We start from the raw sequence: 16,081 nt of genomic DNA on the forward strand, positions 1-16,081 counted from the left end.
ACTGTATTTTTCCGCGAGGCATGTTCATGTTCGTTTGGGTCCCGCAAAAAAATACACACCGATTTAAATAGCTAATTAGTCTATGTTTTTTTCCCTGCGCAATTACGCAGTGTTTCACGCATCTCCTACTATATTTTGCATGCTGCGTTTTTTTTTTTGCGCGACCGAAATGTGCAGAAAAATACGTGCTTGTGAACGAACCCATTGAAATCAATGTCTTCTATTCTCTGTGTATTACGCATGCAAATTTTGTGCGCACAAATACGCCCGCGTGACGCTGACCTTGTACACATTTTTCTGCATGCAGCCTGCAAAGGGCTGTGGATTTTTGGGACTTGACCGGGTGGAATAAACACACATCTGTAATAACTGAGCCAGCGGGTGAGATGGCAAGCTTCTTGGAGCTGTACCTGAAGAAAGGTGAGCTCCTTCCACCACTCCCTCCTGCGGAGAAGGGAGGAGGCATGACAAGTGCAGAACAGGAAGGGCTAGTTTCATAACTCTCACACAACAGGAAGAGACTGCTGCAAACAGGGGGAGCGAGAAGTCATGGACAGGAGGCCGGTGAGTGCTGGGTCCACATGGAATAAGGGGGGTGCAGGTCAGGAACATGGAAAAACTAGGACTGAGACACTTGGGACTTTGTCAAAGAACTTTAAAGAAGATCTTGTGGGGGATCTGTCTGTCTCAAGGGGACTTTGGGAGACTTAAAACATTCCGAAAACTAAGTATAAAGTTTAATGTGTGCAAGTCGTATCCCATTTCTAAACCTCTTTAGCTGTACTGGTCGGTATGTAGGGTCTGTGAGACTTGTAGTTCTACTAAAGCCAGGATCAGATGAGATATTCCCTTTAGAGGACCCACTAGTAGGACTTCAGACTTCAAGATCTTGTGGTCCCACAAGTTGGGTCGGGGGAACAATAAAGTGCCACAGAAACTTAAAGTTTTGGCTCCTTCTACTTGAAATGCAAACTCTGTCGCATTGGGGTTGTAGTCCTACAAAAGCCGGGGGCCCGCGGGGAAACTAATAATGGTGCAATGTTCATGGTCTGAGACTTTTAGTTCTACTGTCAAGTCAGGACACTTCTTCCTTATGAATACTTTGTAACAATTGTAGCCAATTTAGAACTAGGGGTGCTGGGACTTCTAGTCCCCCGTAGCTTGGTCATGGTGCTTGTACTTAGTAGAAGTGATATTGGACACCGGGAAGTCTTGTTGGACTTTGTCTGTTGACTTCAGGCTGCAGCACACATGGGTTGTGTATATTGCTAGGAGCCGGCTGTTGTTAGGGACACAGCTGCTGTATACCGAATGATTTCCTGCTTGTCCCATCAACACTTGGATGTTGTGTGTCAATGAGAGTGTAGATTCCTCCACAGAGGCAATTAATGACTCCAACTTATGTCACCGCCATGACGTCTCCGTTTGCACCTACAAGGTCTCGTGTCCCAGTAGTGATGGAGTTAATACACTGCATGTGGCGGTAAAGCACTGTAGACTTTCCAGGACGCAGATTAGGTGTGTGCGTGCGATGACGTCAGGATATGTGACAGTGACACATAGGGCAAGCAGTGGCCCGCCACCCCTTCATGACCAGAAATGGTTTACATGTCACACCACGTATTTAAAAAATTCCTTGCTCCTAGAGTCATCCGTTTTATCTGCACCTAGGAAAGCTGGGTATATATATTGTCTTCACCCAGCTTTCCCAGAAGCCGATAAAACTTTTTGTAGTTGCATTAGAACAACAATGTAGCAAATGGCACATTGGACCCTTTCTTATGACTAGTTGGCCATAAATAAGTTACCAGTGGACCTTTTTAAGTTGTTTCTTGGCTACATCTTAGTCCAAAGGTTGTATACTTTTCAGGCGTCCTTGAGGGTCAAAGTACTGGCCACATAAGTTGCAGACGAAGAGCTGAATGTTTACAGCGACGTCTTATTTCTTAGATATATTTCAAGAAAAGTTGGGTGACCACTAATACAGCCTCCCTCGCAGTCTGCATAGGGGCTGTTCCCCAGCTTTCCTAGGTCTCTGAACGGCACATATATGGTGATACAAGGACTTGCATGTATCTCTGGCATTGGAGTCTGGGCCAGCAGGGTGACGGCGCCTATGGGAACTGCAACAATATACTCTTTGTTCTCTTTATTTCCCCAAGGAGATAAGCTGCTACCAGCCAAATATCTGGCGACGGGTTGTTCACCTTAGATGTGCGCTCAGCCGAGTAGTCAGATTGGCCTCTGGGTAAATGCAGATGCCCGTAGGAAGCAATCACATTCTGTGATTTTTTTTAAAAATTTTTTTTTTTAAATGTCCTTTTGGCAAAGAACTTGAGAAAACAGGCATATGGGGCGCAGAAATGGCAGTCGCACCTCTTGCCTGAAGCCTGAGAGGCTCAAAGACCCCATAATAAATGGCACATGGTAGGTAGGGCCCTGGCACGGATTTTGCATTTGGGAGCTTCCAGTTAGGTTGGCGTCACATGATCGTTAGCGTATTTTTGCGTGTCTGAGCACTGCATTGTTGCGTAATAAGCAATTCTGGATTTCTGGATTCTTTACGGAACTATAGAAAGCCACTTACAACTGGATGCGGTTTACAGGGCAGATACACATCAGACTGGCACCCCGGGGATGAAATCGGAACTGGGTGCAACTATTGTAATATAACCCTCACTCTGAGGCTAGTGGCACACTGTTGTAATTGCGAGCTGCGCCCAAAGGACACTGGTGCAACCCACATGGGTCAGCTCATAGGCTCCGGTCCGATATACATGGAGAACGCACATTGAAGGGCATTGCATGTCCTATCTCTTGTCTGTGGAATGGACAGGCCTTGAGATTTTTTCGACATGGACCACATTAAAAAATATCCCGTGTGTATAGCCTCACAGGCTTTAATCGAGCCGTGTGCTGTACATGGCCCAAAAATATGGCCTTGTGCCTCAAGCCTAAGACTAAAGCAATATTCTGCTCCGATAAAAGGATGAGACTTGCCTATTCTAGCCAATATGTCGCCCGTGTTTTATGAATCCTTTGCTAAAAAGTTCCGAAAAAAAAAACTGCGCCTGTTTCAGGTTTTTCACATCTGAAAAAGAAAAAAAGTGACACGCTGAAGTAAAAACAAAAATATGGACACCCTAATATGGATGGCATACGGAACTGGGCATGGATTGGAAAGAAATATCCGATGCCACATGCATTTTTATACGCTTGTATGCCAATAGCATAAGGCTGCTCTCACACTCGCTGCTTTGTCCCACGATTAACGCAACGTCCCGAGTACCGTGCTAACAGCGGTACAACGATCCCATTGATTTTTATGGGGTTGCGCAGGCTTGCGCTCAAGCGGAAATTTCACTTGCAATCTTAAGCCCAAGACTAAGCAGCAAAGTGGATGAGATTTGCAAAAATCTCGTCCACACGCTACAGACAGTCCGTTGTGGCCAAGCCGCGCTGAAATTGACATGCTGCATGGAATTAAAAGCTGCAACATGTCAATTGTATCGCCGTTTCTGCTGCGGGCTCTCTCTATGGGTAGAGATGACCGGAGCAGAATAAGCCGCTTTCATAACCCCCGCCAAATGTCTTGGGACTTCAGCTGCGGAAATCTCACGGAATTTCCATGTGTTCCCGCTGCAGACATTTCGCAAGATTTCCGCCCCATGTGAACCCAGCCTAAGACTGATGCTTAGAAGCTGATTGGCTGAAAACTGCCGCATGTAAAAAGCCGTGCAGCCTAATTCGTACCAGATATGTGCGATTATCCAACGAAATTGTGCTGAGTATTGTGCGATTTATGCAGTTATTGGGTGTGCCGCCCACCCCCCTCCATTGGCTCCTATGGGCCTTTGGGGTGCACAAAGATAGAGCATGTTGAAGGCTTTTTTTTCCACCCATAATGTGGGTTCTATTCTGTGTATTGGGTGCGCAAATATGTCCATGTGAGTTGGAACAGTATAAAATTTTAATGGGGTTGTCCAGGGTTAGAAAAACATGGCTGCTTTTTTCCAAACACAACGCCACCCTTGTTCGTGGGCTGTGTCTGGTATTGCAGCCCAGCTGCATTGAGCTGCAATACCACACACAACCCACAGACAAGGGTGGCGCTGTGTTTGGAAGAAAGCAGCCATGTTTTTCTAACCCTGGACAACCCCATTTACGGTCAGTTTCCGACTAACATTATATGGGCGCCTTTTTGCACCTGTAATATGTGTGCAAATCCTGGCTGCAGGCTTAATGATCTGAACTAATTGCATTGTGGGAACCTATAATGCTGTTAGTTTGCAAATCCATGTCCGTTAAGGGGACTAATAACCCAAACACACTTTGGCCGTGTGAAACGCGCCTGTATTTTTAGTTTTTTAGGCTATCGGGATAACTTGGTGGGCGTACATCACCATGGGAAACGCGTTGAGTACCGAAGGAGATGCCTGTTGTACTGGGAATAGGTCTTTGCATCTATAGGTAGTGTTATCTGTTGTCAACTCGCCTGGTTTTACTGGAAGTAGCCATATTGTAGCCTTACTAATCAGTGATATATAGCTTTTATCCAATTCCCCCGGGGAAAGGGTATAGCAAATGGTAAAACAAGTCTATTAGGTATTGGAGGTTCCATCATAGACCCGGCTGAAAATACCGGAGGGGAAAAACGCTAAATGTAGCACTTTTTCTTCTGTCCAAAAGGCGGGTGGAATGCGGGGTCTGTCCGGTTTCATCCAGAGACAGAGCCGTTCTGCTGTGGGGATTCCCCCTATCCACTTTTCCAAATGGAACAGGAAGGTGGAATCCCCAACGCCGGGGTGAAACCAGCCTTGGTGTGGTATCTTATGTTATGTACTAAGCAGATAAATGCCACAACAATGTCCTGAGTCAACCCAGCCGCAGGGTATGTACATATTTCTGCTGCTCCCACATATCCTGGGGACAAGCAAAACTCATCGGAGTGCAAAGTACAAAACTGGCAACCATTCTGGATGAATGAAGTAAGTGCATTTGGCATGCGGTATTGTCTTACGCAATTTTCAAACAAACGTTTGCGACTGAAATCGTCACTGACAGGGCACTCATTATTGCATTTAGTTTCCTGGTTCCAGAGTTGGCAGGAAATTGCACCCAACTGATGAAGTATGTTGCAGAGCTCTTCGTTGTATAAGGCTGCACAACGCTTTTAAAGGGGTTGTGCCGTGAAATCAAGTGGGGTTATACACTTCTGTATGGCCATATTAATGCACTTTGTAATATACATCGTGCATTAAATATGAGCCATACAGAAGTTATTCACTTACCCCCTCCGGTGCTGGCGTCCCCGTCTCCATGGCACCGACTAACGCTGTCTGCTCCTTCCATTAGACGTGCTTGCGCTGTGCGGTCTTCTGCTCTGTTGAATGGGGCTTCTCCGGCGTGCTCGCACCAGAGAGCTGGTCTGCGCATGCGCAGAAGACCTCGGCGGCGCGAGCACGCCGGAGAAGCCCCATTCAACAGAGCAGAAGACCGCACAGCGCAAGCACGTCTAATGGAAGGAGAAGGCAGCGTTCGTCGGTGCCATGGAGACGGGGACGCCAGCACCAGAGGAGGTAAGTGTATAACTTCTGTACGGCTCATATTTAATGCACGATGTACATTACAAAGTGCATTAATATGGCCATACAGAAGTGTATAACCCCACTTGCTTTCACGGGACAACCCCTTTAAGCAACTTTCTCATATACTCAATCATCCCCCCCTAGAAGAAGTTGGGATGGAATAAAACTTTCTGTGTGATTGTAATGTTGATATAAGTGATTACAGTATCAGAGCAAAGGGATCATTTATTATGGGAAACTGACCCCCTGAAGAGAGGCTCTAGTACCCTGTTGTACGGCCTCTAGCTTGGATACAGGATGTGATACTGGCAGGCATGGAGGCTCTAGTACCCTGTTGTACCACCTCTAGCTTGGATACAAGATGTGATACGGGCAGGCATGGAGGCTCTAGCACCCTGTTGTACCACCTCTAGCTTGGATACAAGATGTGATACAGGCAGGCATGGAGGTTCTAGCACCCTGTTGCACCACCTCTAGCTTGGATACAGGATGTGATACAGGCAGGCATGGAGGCTCTAGCACCCTGTTGTACCGCCTCTAGCTTGGATACAGGATGTGATACGGGCAGGCATGGAGGCTCTAGTACCCTGTTGTACCGCCTCTAGCTTGGATACAAGATGTGATACGGGCAGGCATGGAGGCTCTAGCACCCTGTTGCACCACCTCTAGCTTGGATACAGGATGTGATACGGGCAGGCATGGAGGCTCTAGCACCCTGTTGTACCACCTCTAGCTTAAATCGACTAATTTTATAAACGGAGACTTTCAACTTTTTTTTTGTTTGTTTACTACTTCCATCAAAAACTGCATCTGTGTTTCTAGCCGTCGCACTAGTCTAGGACGAGAGGGATTTGTCATGCTGGACCTAAGGGTCCTTTTAGACGAACGAATGAATGACGCCAGCACTAGCTCGTTGGCTCTCGTGCAGCCTGTTTAGACAGGCAGATACATCATTGGTTTGTTCAAACGAGAATCGTTCAGTCTTTCACATTAGCTGTTCCGTCTAAAAACACCTGAAGTGAATATACATTAATGGGTCCATCATCTTTTGTGAGCAGTAGCAGGTTAGGAGCCCAACAAGGGTGCGTGACTTTGTGTGTGAGACCACTGATCAGACCTCTTATGATAAGTGTCTGGTTCGCACACCACTAGTGGTATTGTTGGCCACTCATATACACAACACCCTCAGGGACATGTCATTTAGAAGATGCCTGAAATAGAAGCAGCTCAGACAACTTGCGCACGTTTCTTACCGCCCTTATTCGCTTCCGCCCCGCTAACCGCGCCCTCGTTATGTCTCAGCTGGAGTATGACAGAAGGGTTCTTATCCTGCCTGGTAGTTAAACATTCATGTGTTTTATCTTGAAGGAAGAGGAGGAGGGCTATCTAGATGAGGAGCAGTTGGTAGATGGTATCGAGGATTAGTGTTCAGTCAAGTCCAGTGGAATATTTTTTGCACTTACGCAATGTGCGCCTATGACAGGCACGGTGGAAGAAATAAGTAAGATACTTTTATTCTTATTCTTCCGGTATCTTGCGCAGGACCTGTGACCGAATCTCTGGCCGGCGGTTCCAACGCAGATATGAAACCGACCTTGCTGATACTTTTGTACAGCATATTAATAGTGCTCTTCCAGTAGTATTTCATATTGTGCACAGAGATCAGTCCCATAGGACAGAAATACGAATCGGGTAACATAGGACAGTCTTTAAAGGGTTAATATGTTACTTTTTTCAGTATAGTTTTTTTTTTTTTAGAAACACAGCGTTCAAACTCTCTTGAAGACGTCTCTGTAGTCGCCTGCTCACACGTTGCCCTCTAAATAATGTCTCGATCAAAATAAAGCAGCATATGTAACAGCAGTTCACTGAACGGTGCAGTCTCCTGGATTCGTTAACAGGCCTGTTGACTACTTAATAATGTCCCTGACTGTGTGCACACCTCATTTCTGTATTGAGGATGACCTCACTTACAGTTCATCGTGTGGGAGTCGTCACTACTACCGGCCCAGGCTTGTCTGGGGTCAGGAGCGCAACTCTACTAAGGCTCCCTTGGATTTTTGTCACAGCACAGATGCCCCCGCTGGGTTGTGCACATAGCGCGGTCCCTCTGGTAGCTTCTAGTAGTGGCAGTCTCTTACGGTCTTCTCTTGGCAGCTCCTGCTGCCTCTCCCCTCTTGGCAGCCACTCTTTGCAGACTATTGTGCCCCTCTTCAGAAATGCCACAGTAATACCTCCCAGCTGTCTGCATACCACCCTGCGTTCTCCCGTTGCACAGCAATGAATTGTCTCTTATCTGGGAGCCTCAGCTCCTGTCTAGGAGGCAAGCTCAGGTCTCAGACTTTGGCTAATGTATCTCTAGGGCGGACAAAAGGATCGAGTGTAGAATTTCAACATACTCAATCCTTTTCCTCAATAATCATCCATTGGTATGGAAGTCAGGAGGGCCTCACACGTGTGTGTTTATATGTATGTGTGTGTGTGTGTGTGTGTGTGTGTGTGTGTGTGTGTGTGTGTGTGTGTGTGTGTGTGTGTGTGTGTGTGTGTGTGTGTATGTATAATATATATATATATATATATATATATGAAATATAACTCATAATGACTTTGCATTGTAGTTTTAGACTTGATTAACACTTGGAGGAGCTCTTAAAAAATAAAAAAGTTAAAGGTGAGCTAATGGCAGGTGGAAAACTGATACAAAAAGGAAAAAAATATCAATCCGTTTTACAATCCGTTAAAATGCTAAAACTTCCCTTGAAACGAAAACCTTTTAAGAAGCACTGAACGTTTTAAACTGATAGTTTTTTTTCCCTGGAGAAGGTCTGACCTCCAGGCCATGTAAACTGGGTTCAGCTGCAGTACCATCAATGGCCACACTTGTATGGATGTTGCTGTTCCAGGTACTGATGTGAAGGTGGCAGTACCACTTGGTTCTACTCATCGATGGCGGGGGAGATCTGAGGAGTCATACATTCAATTGAAACTTCCCTCTTTTAGGAACATTTCCATGCTAAATGTATCTGTTTATTCACTGATACAGTTATATATGCTTTCCTCATAGGAAATAGTTTTCATCCTGACACACTTGATGCAGTTCAGACTGGGTGGATCTGAACAAATGGCAATGAAAGACTAGGTGTGTCCGAAACCACACCACAAGGAAGTCTGCACGGTCTAAGTGACCGCACATAAGTTGTTTGGTTGCAAATGGCTTTGTGGTATTTCGTGGCTTGGCGTGGCTGCAGATTGTGTGCGCAGGCTTAGCAGGAGGGGAATTCAAATCTATGATGGAAGAACATTAAAAGGGTGTGTTCATATGTACCATTTTTGTTTAGATATTTTTTCATGAAGCCGAAACCAGGAGTGAATCCAAAAATGAGAAGTTGTATCCGTTCTTTGTCTTTTTTTTGCTCTCCTTTTTATGATCCTCACCTGGTTTTGGCTTTAAAAAATCGGAACAAAACCTGCACATATGAACACACCCTAAGGGGTCCTGCCCACGGACGGATATCTGCTGCGGAAACCACGGCGGGCGCCCGCACCACGGATCCCCAGCAAATAGCGACCATAGCATTTTATGGGAAATCCAGTTTCTCCAAGATAAAACAAAAATACTACTGCATTTGTAAGCTACATTTATACCAGCCATATACACGGCTCATTTCATGTATGAGGATGTCTGAGGACATGGGGTGGAGCAGTTCCCCATGGCAGTAAAATTCTACATTTAGTTTCCTAACTTGCCCTAGAAAAAGGAAGGATGATTGGTTGCTGTAGGCAAAGATGACACTTTTGGCTACAAGTGGGGATCTATAGGAGCAAATGTTCAAGAGCGTGCAGAATATTTGTAAAAACACCACCAAAGGGAAACGTAGAAGCAGGGTAGATGGCAAAGAGTTTACATTACGTAATATATAGTAGGCCTCCCTAAAAAAAAAAGGTTTGCTTTTTGGGGGGGCACACTTAAAGGGGTTGTCTCGCGGCAGCAAGTGGGGTTATACACTTCTGTATGGCCATATTAATGCACTTTGTAATATAGATCGTGCATTAATTATGAGCCATACAGAAGTTATTCACTTACCTGCTCCGTTGCTAGCGTCCCCGTCGCCATGGATCCGTCTAAATTCGCTGTCTTCTGGCGTTTTTAGACGCGCTTGCGCAGTCCGGTCTTCTGACTGGTGAATGGGGCCGCTCGTGCCGGAGAGCTGGTCCTGCGTCGTCATCGTAGCTCCACCCAGTCACGTGTGCCGATTCCAGCCAATCAGGAGGCTGGAATCGGCAATGGACCGCACAGAGCCCACGGTGCACCATGGGAGAAGACCCGCGGTGCATCGTGGGTGAAGATCCCGGCGGCCATCTTGGAGAAGGAAGAAAGAAGTCGTCGCAGAGCGGGGATTCGGGTAAGTAATATATAATTTTTTTTTTTTTTTTAACCCATCCCTTGGGTTTGTCTCGCGCCGAATGGGGGGCCTATTGAATTTAAAAAAAAAAAGCATTTCGGCGCGGGACAACCCCTTTAAAGCTATGGGCATTAAAAACCAACCTGATTGTCAGGAGGTAGAGCATTCCAGACAACTGGTGCAGCTCTGAAGAAATCTTGGAGGCGGGAGGGAGGTTCTGATTTAAAGGGGAATTTAGCTTAAGGTCATTAGCAATGCGGAGATCTTGTGTAGATTGACACCGAGATGAAGGGAGGAGATATAGGGTGGTGCAGCACTGTGGATAGCTTTATGGATGAGAAAGATGGTTTTAAAGTGTAGTGACTGGCATAGGGTGGAGGCACTGGTGCAGTCGTTGGAGAAAAGGATAAGCCTGGCTGCAGCATTCAGGATGGATTGGAGAGGGGAGAGTTTAGTGAGGGGACAGCCGATCAGTAGCGAGTTGCTGTAATCAAGCTGAGAGCAGATAAAGGCAACAAGTTATTGATGTATCCACAGTGAGAAAAGGGCGAATACAGGAGATGTTCTTGAGCTACAGGTGAGATGAACAAGCAAGGGATTGAATATGAGGAGTGAAGGAAAGATCTGAGTCAAATATGACCCCAAGACAGCGGGCGTGCTGCCGAGGAGTTATGGTGGTTCCACAGACTAGGATAGAAGTATCAGGTTGGTTAGTAGATGGTGGAAAAACAAGAAAATCAGTTTTTGAAAGACTTCATTTTAAATAGATGACACGGATACAATACAAAGCTTTTGCCCACCAACGCCACAAAGACTTCCCCAAAATGTAGTGTGCTATCCATCCACATACATAAGGCACACGGGCCCCGTGGTGATCTGATGTTTTTGTTTTTTACTATAGAGTGCGGTTCTTTATTAAAGTTTTGCATGTAATAAAATTAAATTGTGTTTGATGGCAACAAAGCCTCAAGCTCCCTGTTTATTATAAATACAAGTTAATTCCGATTATTGCTGATGGCAGCAAGCTTTGTTTACCCTTCGTGTCGGTGACGTGAGATATGGGTTTAGTTTTCAGAGCAAATTCCATCATGGCGCAAGCAACACACAGATCATTTTCTGTGCAAATAGGGATATTGGCTTACATCAAGTAAATGTAATACTATACAATAATCCCATAGCCTAGCAAAATACATAGCATTGTTCTGTCTGGAGGACTCAGGGCATCTATATACTGCATGGAGACCTGCACGGTTCTCGGCACACCATAGCAAAGAGTATTGGCACCAGCCAGGACCAGTCCCTCTTACTCCATGAGCCCCCTAGTGGTCATGTGGTCTTCCTCTGTGGTCCGTACATGATCTGATGGGTATATCAATCAGTACAGTACATAATATATATAATTGTACATAATGTAAATGTCCACTCGTGTTTTGATTGTTTGAGATGGCTGGATGTTCAACTACCCTACTGGGCGCCGTTGGTAAATGGTTATATGATAGTACTACATACTGTTTTGAAATATGACCGTTTTATTGGGAAATCTTATTTTCCTGTTTTGTGAAAATTTTGTAGCAATTGAATAAGCCCGGGTGGATTCATACGGCCTTATGTCAGTTGCATCCTGAGAAACTCAGGCGCAACATGCATTGGACGGCGCACAGACACTGGTCTGTGTGCTATCCGATCTCCACGGACCCTGCATATTGCACATGCTGGCTTCATCCATGGATACAGATTAGAATGGGACATGCAGTGATTTTAGTTTCCGTGGAACATCAGTCCAGGTTAAAAATCATTCGTGTGAATAGCCTCATAGTCCATAGGGGAATGTGCTGTGCATGGAATACATGGCCTCCTAAATTGGTCCTAAAGATCAATTAGATTAGTGGTGATTAACTAGTGGATTGGTTGCTGACAACAATTTTTGGTGCAGCATAAAAGACACAATCCTCCAAAAACAAAAAAAAGTGTCTGCTCATTTTCAGTTGATTGCCAGCACCTTCACAAGGGGCAATAATCGGATGGGTGAAGATTCCTCTCCAATTATGGGCGAACATTCCTCCCCAATCATCAGCCCATGTAAAAGGACCATAACGCAAAAATGGTAAAACTGCCACATTGTAGGTTCATGTTTTACGATGCTTGTTACCGCTTTTATTTTTTTTTAAAGTCCTGAATCGTACAATGGTGTGAGGGTCTTGTACTCTCCGCAGGACAGAAGAAAGGACCTTGGGACAAGTGCAAGAAGTATCCATGACTGTGGATGCGTTAGGACGTCTGAAAAAGGCACGCAAACAATTCAGTCATGGACTGTACCTGTCCCTGGTAGACGACAATAGTTTCCACTGTTGAACCCCATAGTAGGGAGCTGAAGGCTTTCCATGTGCTGCCGTATGGTGGTCCAAAAGGCCCCATATTAAAGGGGTTTCCCATTAAGCAGATGTTTTCCTCAAGCGTTGCTTCCAATGTGTGGCTACAAATGAAAGGGGACCTATGGGGGTACATTGGGCCCCATGCATCTCTATGGAGCTTTCATGAAGCCATAATCTTGCCATGTATATGAGCCCTTACAGGAGTGTGATTGGTGCAGGTAGAAGTTCTGATATGTTTAGTTGGCGGCATGACCAATTTGTCAGATTCTCGTTACGCTCATGATGAGGCATTTATTAACCAAATTAGATGCACTTATGTCTCCTTATAACTTCACTAACTACATAACTATGTAAAATCACAGGAGCAGGTGACGGCCATTTGTAAACTTGTGCTGTACAAGTTGAGGCAAATGTAATGAAACGTGCAAACTTCTTAGATCATCTCATTGTTATGCCTCATCTCAATAAGCGTACCTATGACATACGCTAAGTACCATTTGACTACAGCCTTTGTGGCTGGCATAAAAGAAGCATAGGGGGATGTACTACAATTGACTTTTATTACCCATCCGCAGAATAGATAATAGGTCTGATCAGTAGTGGTCTTACTGCTGAGACCCCCACCAATCCTGAGAATAGGAGTCCAATGTCATCCTCTTCTCATCACTGTGGATTCGCACCCGTCTGCAGTGAAGTGTGACTATAGAGTGGTGGTCCCGCGTGTGCTGTGCTGCTCCATTCATTTCGGTGGGGCTGAGCACTTGTAGTCGATCTCCAGTAGTCCAGTTGAAAATAATTGGAGCACTGCGCATGTGCGGCCGCTGCTTCATTCAGTCACCCCCTCACTGCAGGGGTGCAGCACAACTCCCAACTTTTGAACAACGAGAAGAGGGGCAACTGTAGAGGCGTGCTATGTGCGCCAAGGAAAATGTTTATAGCAGGCCATGCCCTTTTAGCAAAGCCACATATCCCATCCCATAATAGTGCCCTTCTGTGACCCTCTTGCAGTAATAGTCCCCCACCCCCCTGGTTCTTCTTTCACATTAATAGTGCCCCAGGAAAAAAAATGAACTCTCCTAATAGCCAATGCCCATCTGCATCCATTGGAGCAACAGGTGATTCCAAGCTCAGACAAACTGCTGCGGCCTGTGAAGGTTTCAGATGAAGAAGTGCTGCCCATCTCAGGCTGTGGCGCTCTACAGAAAGTAAGAGCACAAATAAGTTGGCGCACTGCTTGCACAGAGCGACTGGGTCTGGTGATGGCCACAGCGTTGCACAGATTGGCTTCAGGTCAAAGGTGACTGGAGGTGGGGTGGGATGGGACATGCCTCCTGCTGCCTGGGACTGCGGGACAGGATTGCTTAGAGGAATGGGTGTAGTGAGCCCGCAGTAAGGATTAAAGGGACACAGGACCCTCCCATTCTCAGTATTGTTCTACATTAAGACCCCCACGGATCAGATTTTTATCACCTATCCATGGATTGGTGATTAGACCGTTGTGGTACATCCCCTTTAAGGGGGCATCTGTGGCTGGCGCACAGTTATGAGCGGTTTTATATCCAAAATTACCCAGAGTAATAGGGAAATCCTGTGGTCCACCATGTATGGGAAATAGACACATGGTTAGTGCTTTATTTCTATAGTGCAAGAAACAACTTTTAATTAGAATTAGAATTTAAGTTTTCTCCATGATATTGTGTTGCCCCTGAGTTTTTATACATGAAGGCCTATATACTGTATATCCTGCCTTTTTAATCCTGTTAGCCCGGATGTAACTACATCTCAAACAGCAGATTTTACTGTAAGTGAATAGTCATCAATGAGGTCCGTACAAAGGAACTATACAGAAGTATTTAGCAACTCTAGAACCTCGGAACCCAACTACAATAATGGCATTGTTTACCAGGACACATCTATTAGGAGAGAACACTTGTGGGCTGTGAGCTGGGACCCCCAGAAAGTGGCCATTACAGCTTTCAGTTTGGTGCTCATCATCACATGTCGGATCTTTGTGGTTTTGTTCATACATATCATATTAGTGCTAAGACCTATTTCTGGCGGTGTGCATCCCGTTGATTTGTCGGGGGTAGAGATGAGCGAGTAGTGCCTTAGCCGAGTATCTCCCCGCTCGTCTCTAAAGATTCGGGGGCCGGCGGGGGAGAGCGGGGAGGAACGGAGGGGAGTGATGCAAGGCTGTTTTGACATGACAACGCCTCTCATCCTCGGAGAATTCACATGGTGGGGAGCGGAGTATGGGGGCGGGATTCACAGTCCGATATTGCCTCGCCCCTGTGGAGTTGGCGTAAGGCCTTATTCACACGAGTGTTTTATCTCTGCTGTTTTGCCGCAATAAAACGTCGCGACCATGTGACACATTGGATTACATTACATTCATTCACATGGGCGCTTTTTATTTGCTGCATAAAAACGTCCAGCTGGCGAAAATAGGACATCAGTGAGCAAATACGACGGACGATATTTTGACGCGGCCGGAAAAGATAAGTCTTGCCCTATCTTTCGGCTACGATCAGCCGGCGGCTCCCATAGGCTTCTATGGGAGCTGCCGGCAAAGGCAGGGGAGGGAGTTCAGCAGCAGCTAGTACTGCTAAACCATGTCAGCTGGCTCTATTTAACTAATAGAAGCCATGCTTAACATTTCTCCTGACTGAAGGAATTCCAGGCTGCGGCATATATACGTCACACGTGATCGTGTGGATGGGTGATATGACACGCATTATAGCCACGACTTGGTCGCAGCTATTTCTCATCCATACGTTTTTCAGGCCACGAAGGTGGCCAGACGGAAAAAAAACACACCGCCTATGTGAAAGAGGCCTAAGGCCAGGTTCATGAGATGATATACACCATGGGTGGGATAAGTCCACAATGCAACCAATCTGTAGATCAGCGTAGTTTACAAATTGACTGCAACTAAAAAAAGTGGATTCATAGTTGGCCACGGATTTAGTTGTCCCCTGTAAAGTTTTACATAGAGCAATTGTCGTCCAGTTTTGTGACTACTGAATGGATTGTCAGGAGCATTTACATAGGCCAATGTATTGTCACCCCCCCCCCCCCACCCTCAGTGAGTAGGGAGTGTTCTTCTGTAGAACAGCAGGGTTGCCAACCTGCATTTTTTTTAATTTTTTTTTTCTTTTTCTGGAGAAACAGACTTGTACAAAAATCTGACAGACAAAAAATGTTATGAACACATTAGAAAACCATTCTGAGAGATCTAAGTGACACATCTTTATAGGTCAGAAACTGATGGGCACTCCTTACCAGCATTTACTGTGAGCTCTAAGGTAATTACAGTGATAATAACCCCAAGTACTAACAGCAGGGACTGTTCAATTGAAGATCGCTTGCACGTATTTGTGTGTTTTCAGGAACCAATAGGCGTTAAGTGGGAGGGCAAATGTTCTAAAAAAAAAAAAAGGCATGAACCAATAGGCTTTCAGTGGGAGGTGCATGCTGAACAAGTGCACGCCTCCTGCAAAGTTGTTGAGTAGTCCGTAAACAATGATTACCCGTTTACACCAGATGATAATTAATCACCCAGCGACAATTTTTAAGTAAGCTGAAGCAAAGAACATTTTGAATTCGCGAAACTGAATCGCTGCACGGTTTGGGGTTTGTTTCTGGAATTGCGTGCGCAAATACGCAACACCCATTCTGCAAATACGCTTATGCTTGTGTGAATCCGGCCTAATACAAT

General features: G+C 45.6%; 1 protein-coding gene across 1 annotated transcript in view; it reads left to right on the forward strand.

The window, feature by feature from the left end:
* Positions 1-473: 473 nt before the first annotated feature.
* Positions 474-16,081, forward strand: part of VAMP8 (vesicle associated membrane protein 8) — a 45,707-nt gene continuing 30,099 nt past the window's right edge. Inside the window, exon 1 of the mRNA XM_066593113.1 lies at positions 474-564. Coding sequence (XP_066449210.1) covers positions 550-564 — 15 coding nt within the window. The 5' untranslated portion in view covers positions 474-549. The remainder of the gene's footprint in view (positions 565-16,081) is intronic.

This window comes from Eleutherodactylus coqui, chromosome 2 (genome assembly GCF_035609145.1).
Source record: "Eleutherodactylus coqui strain aEleCoq1 chromosome 2, aEleCoq1.hap1, whole genome shotgun sequence".
In the NCBI taxonomy this organism is placed as follows: domain Eukaryota; kingdom Metazoa; phylum Chordata; class Amphibia; order Anura; family Eleutherodactylidae; genus Eleutherodactylus; species Eleutherodactylus coqui.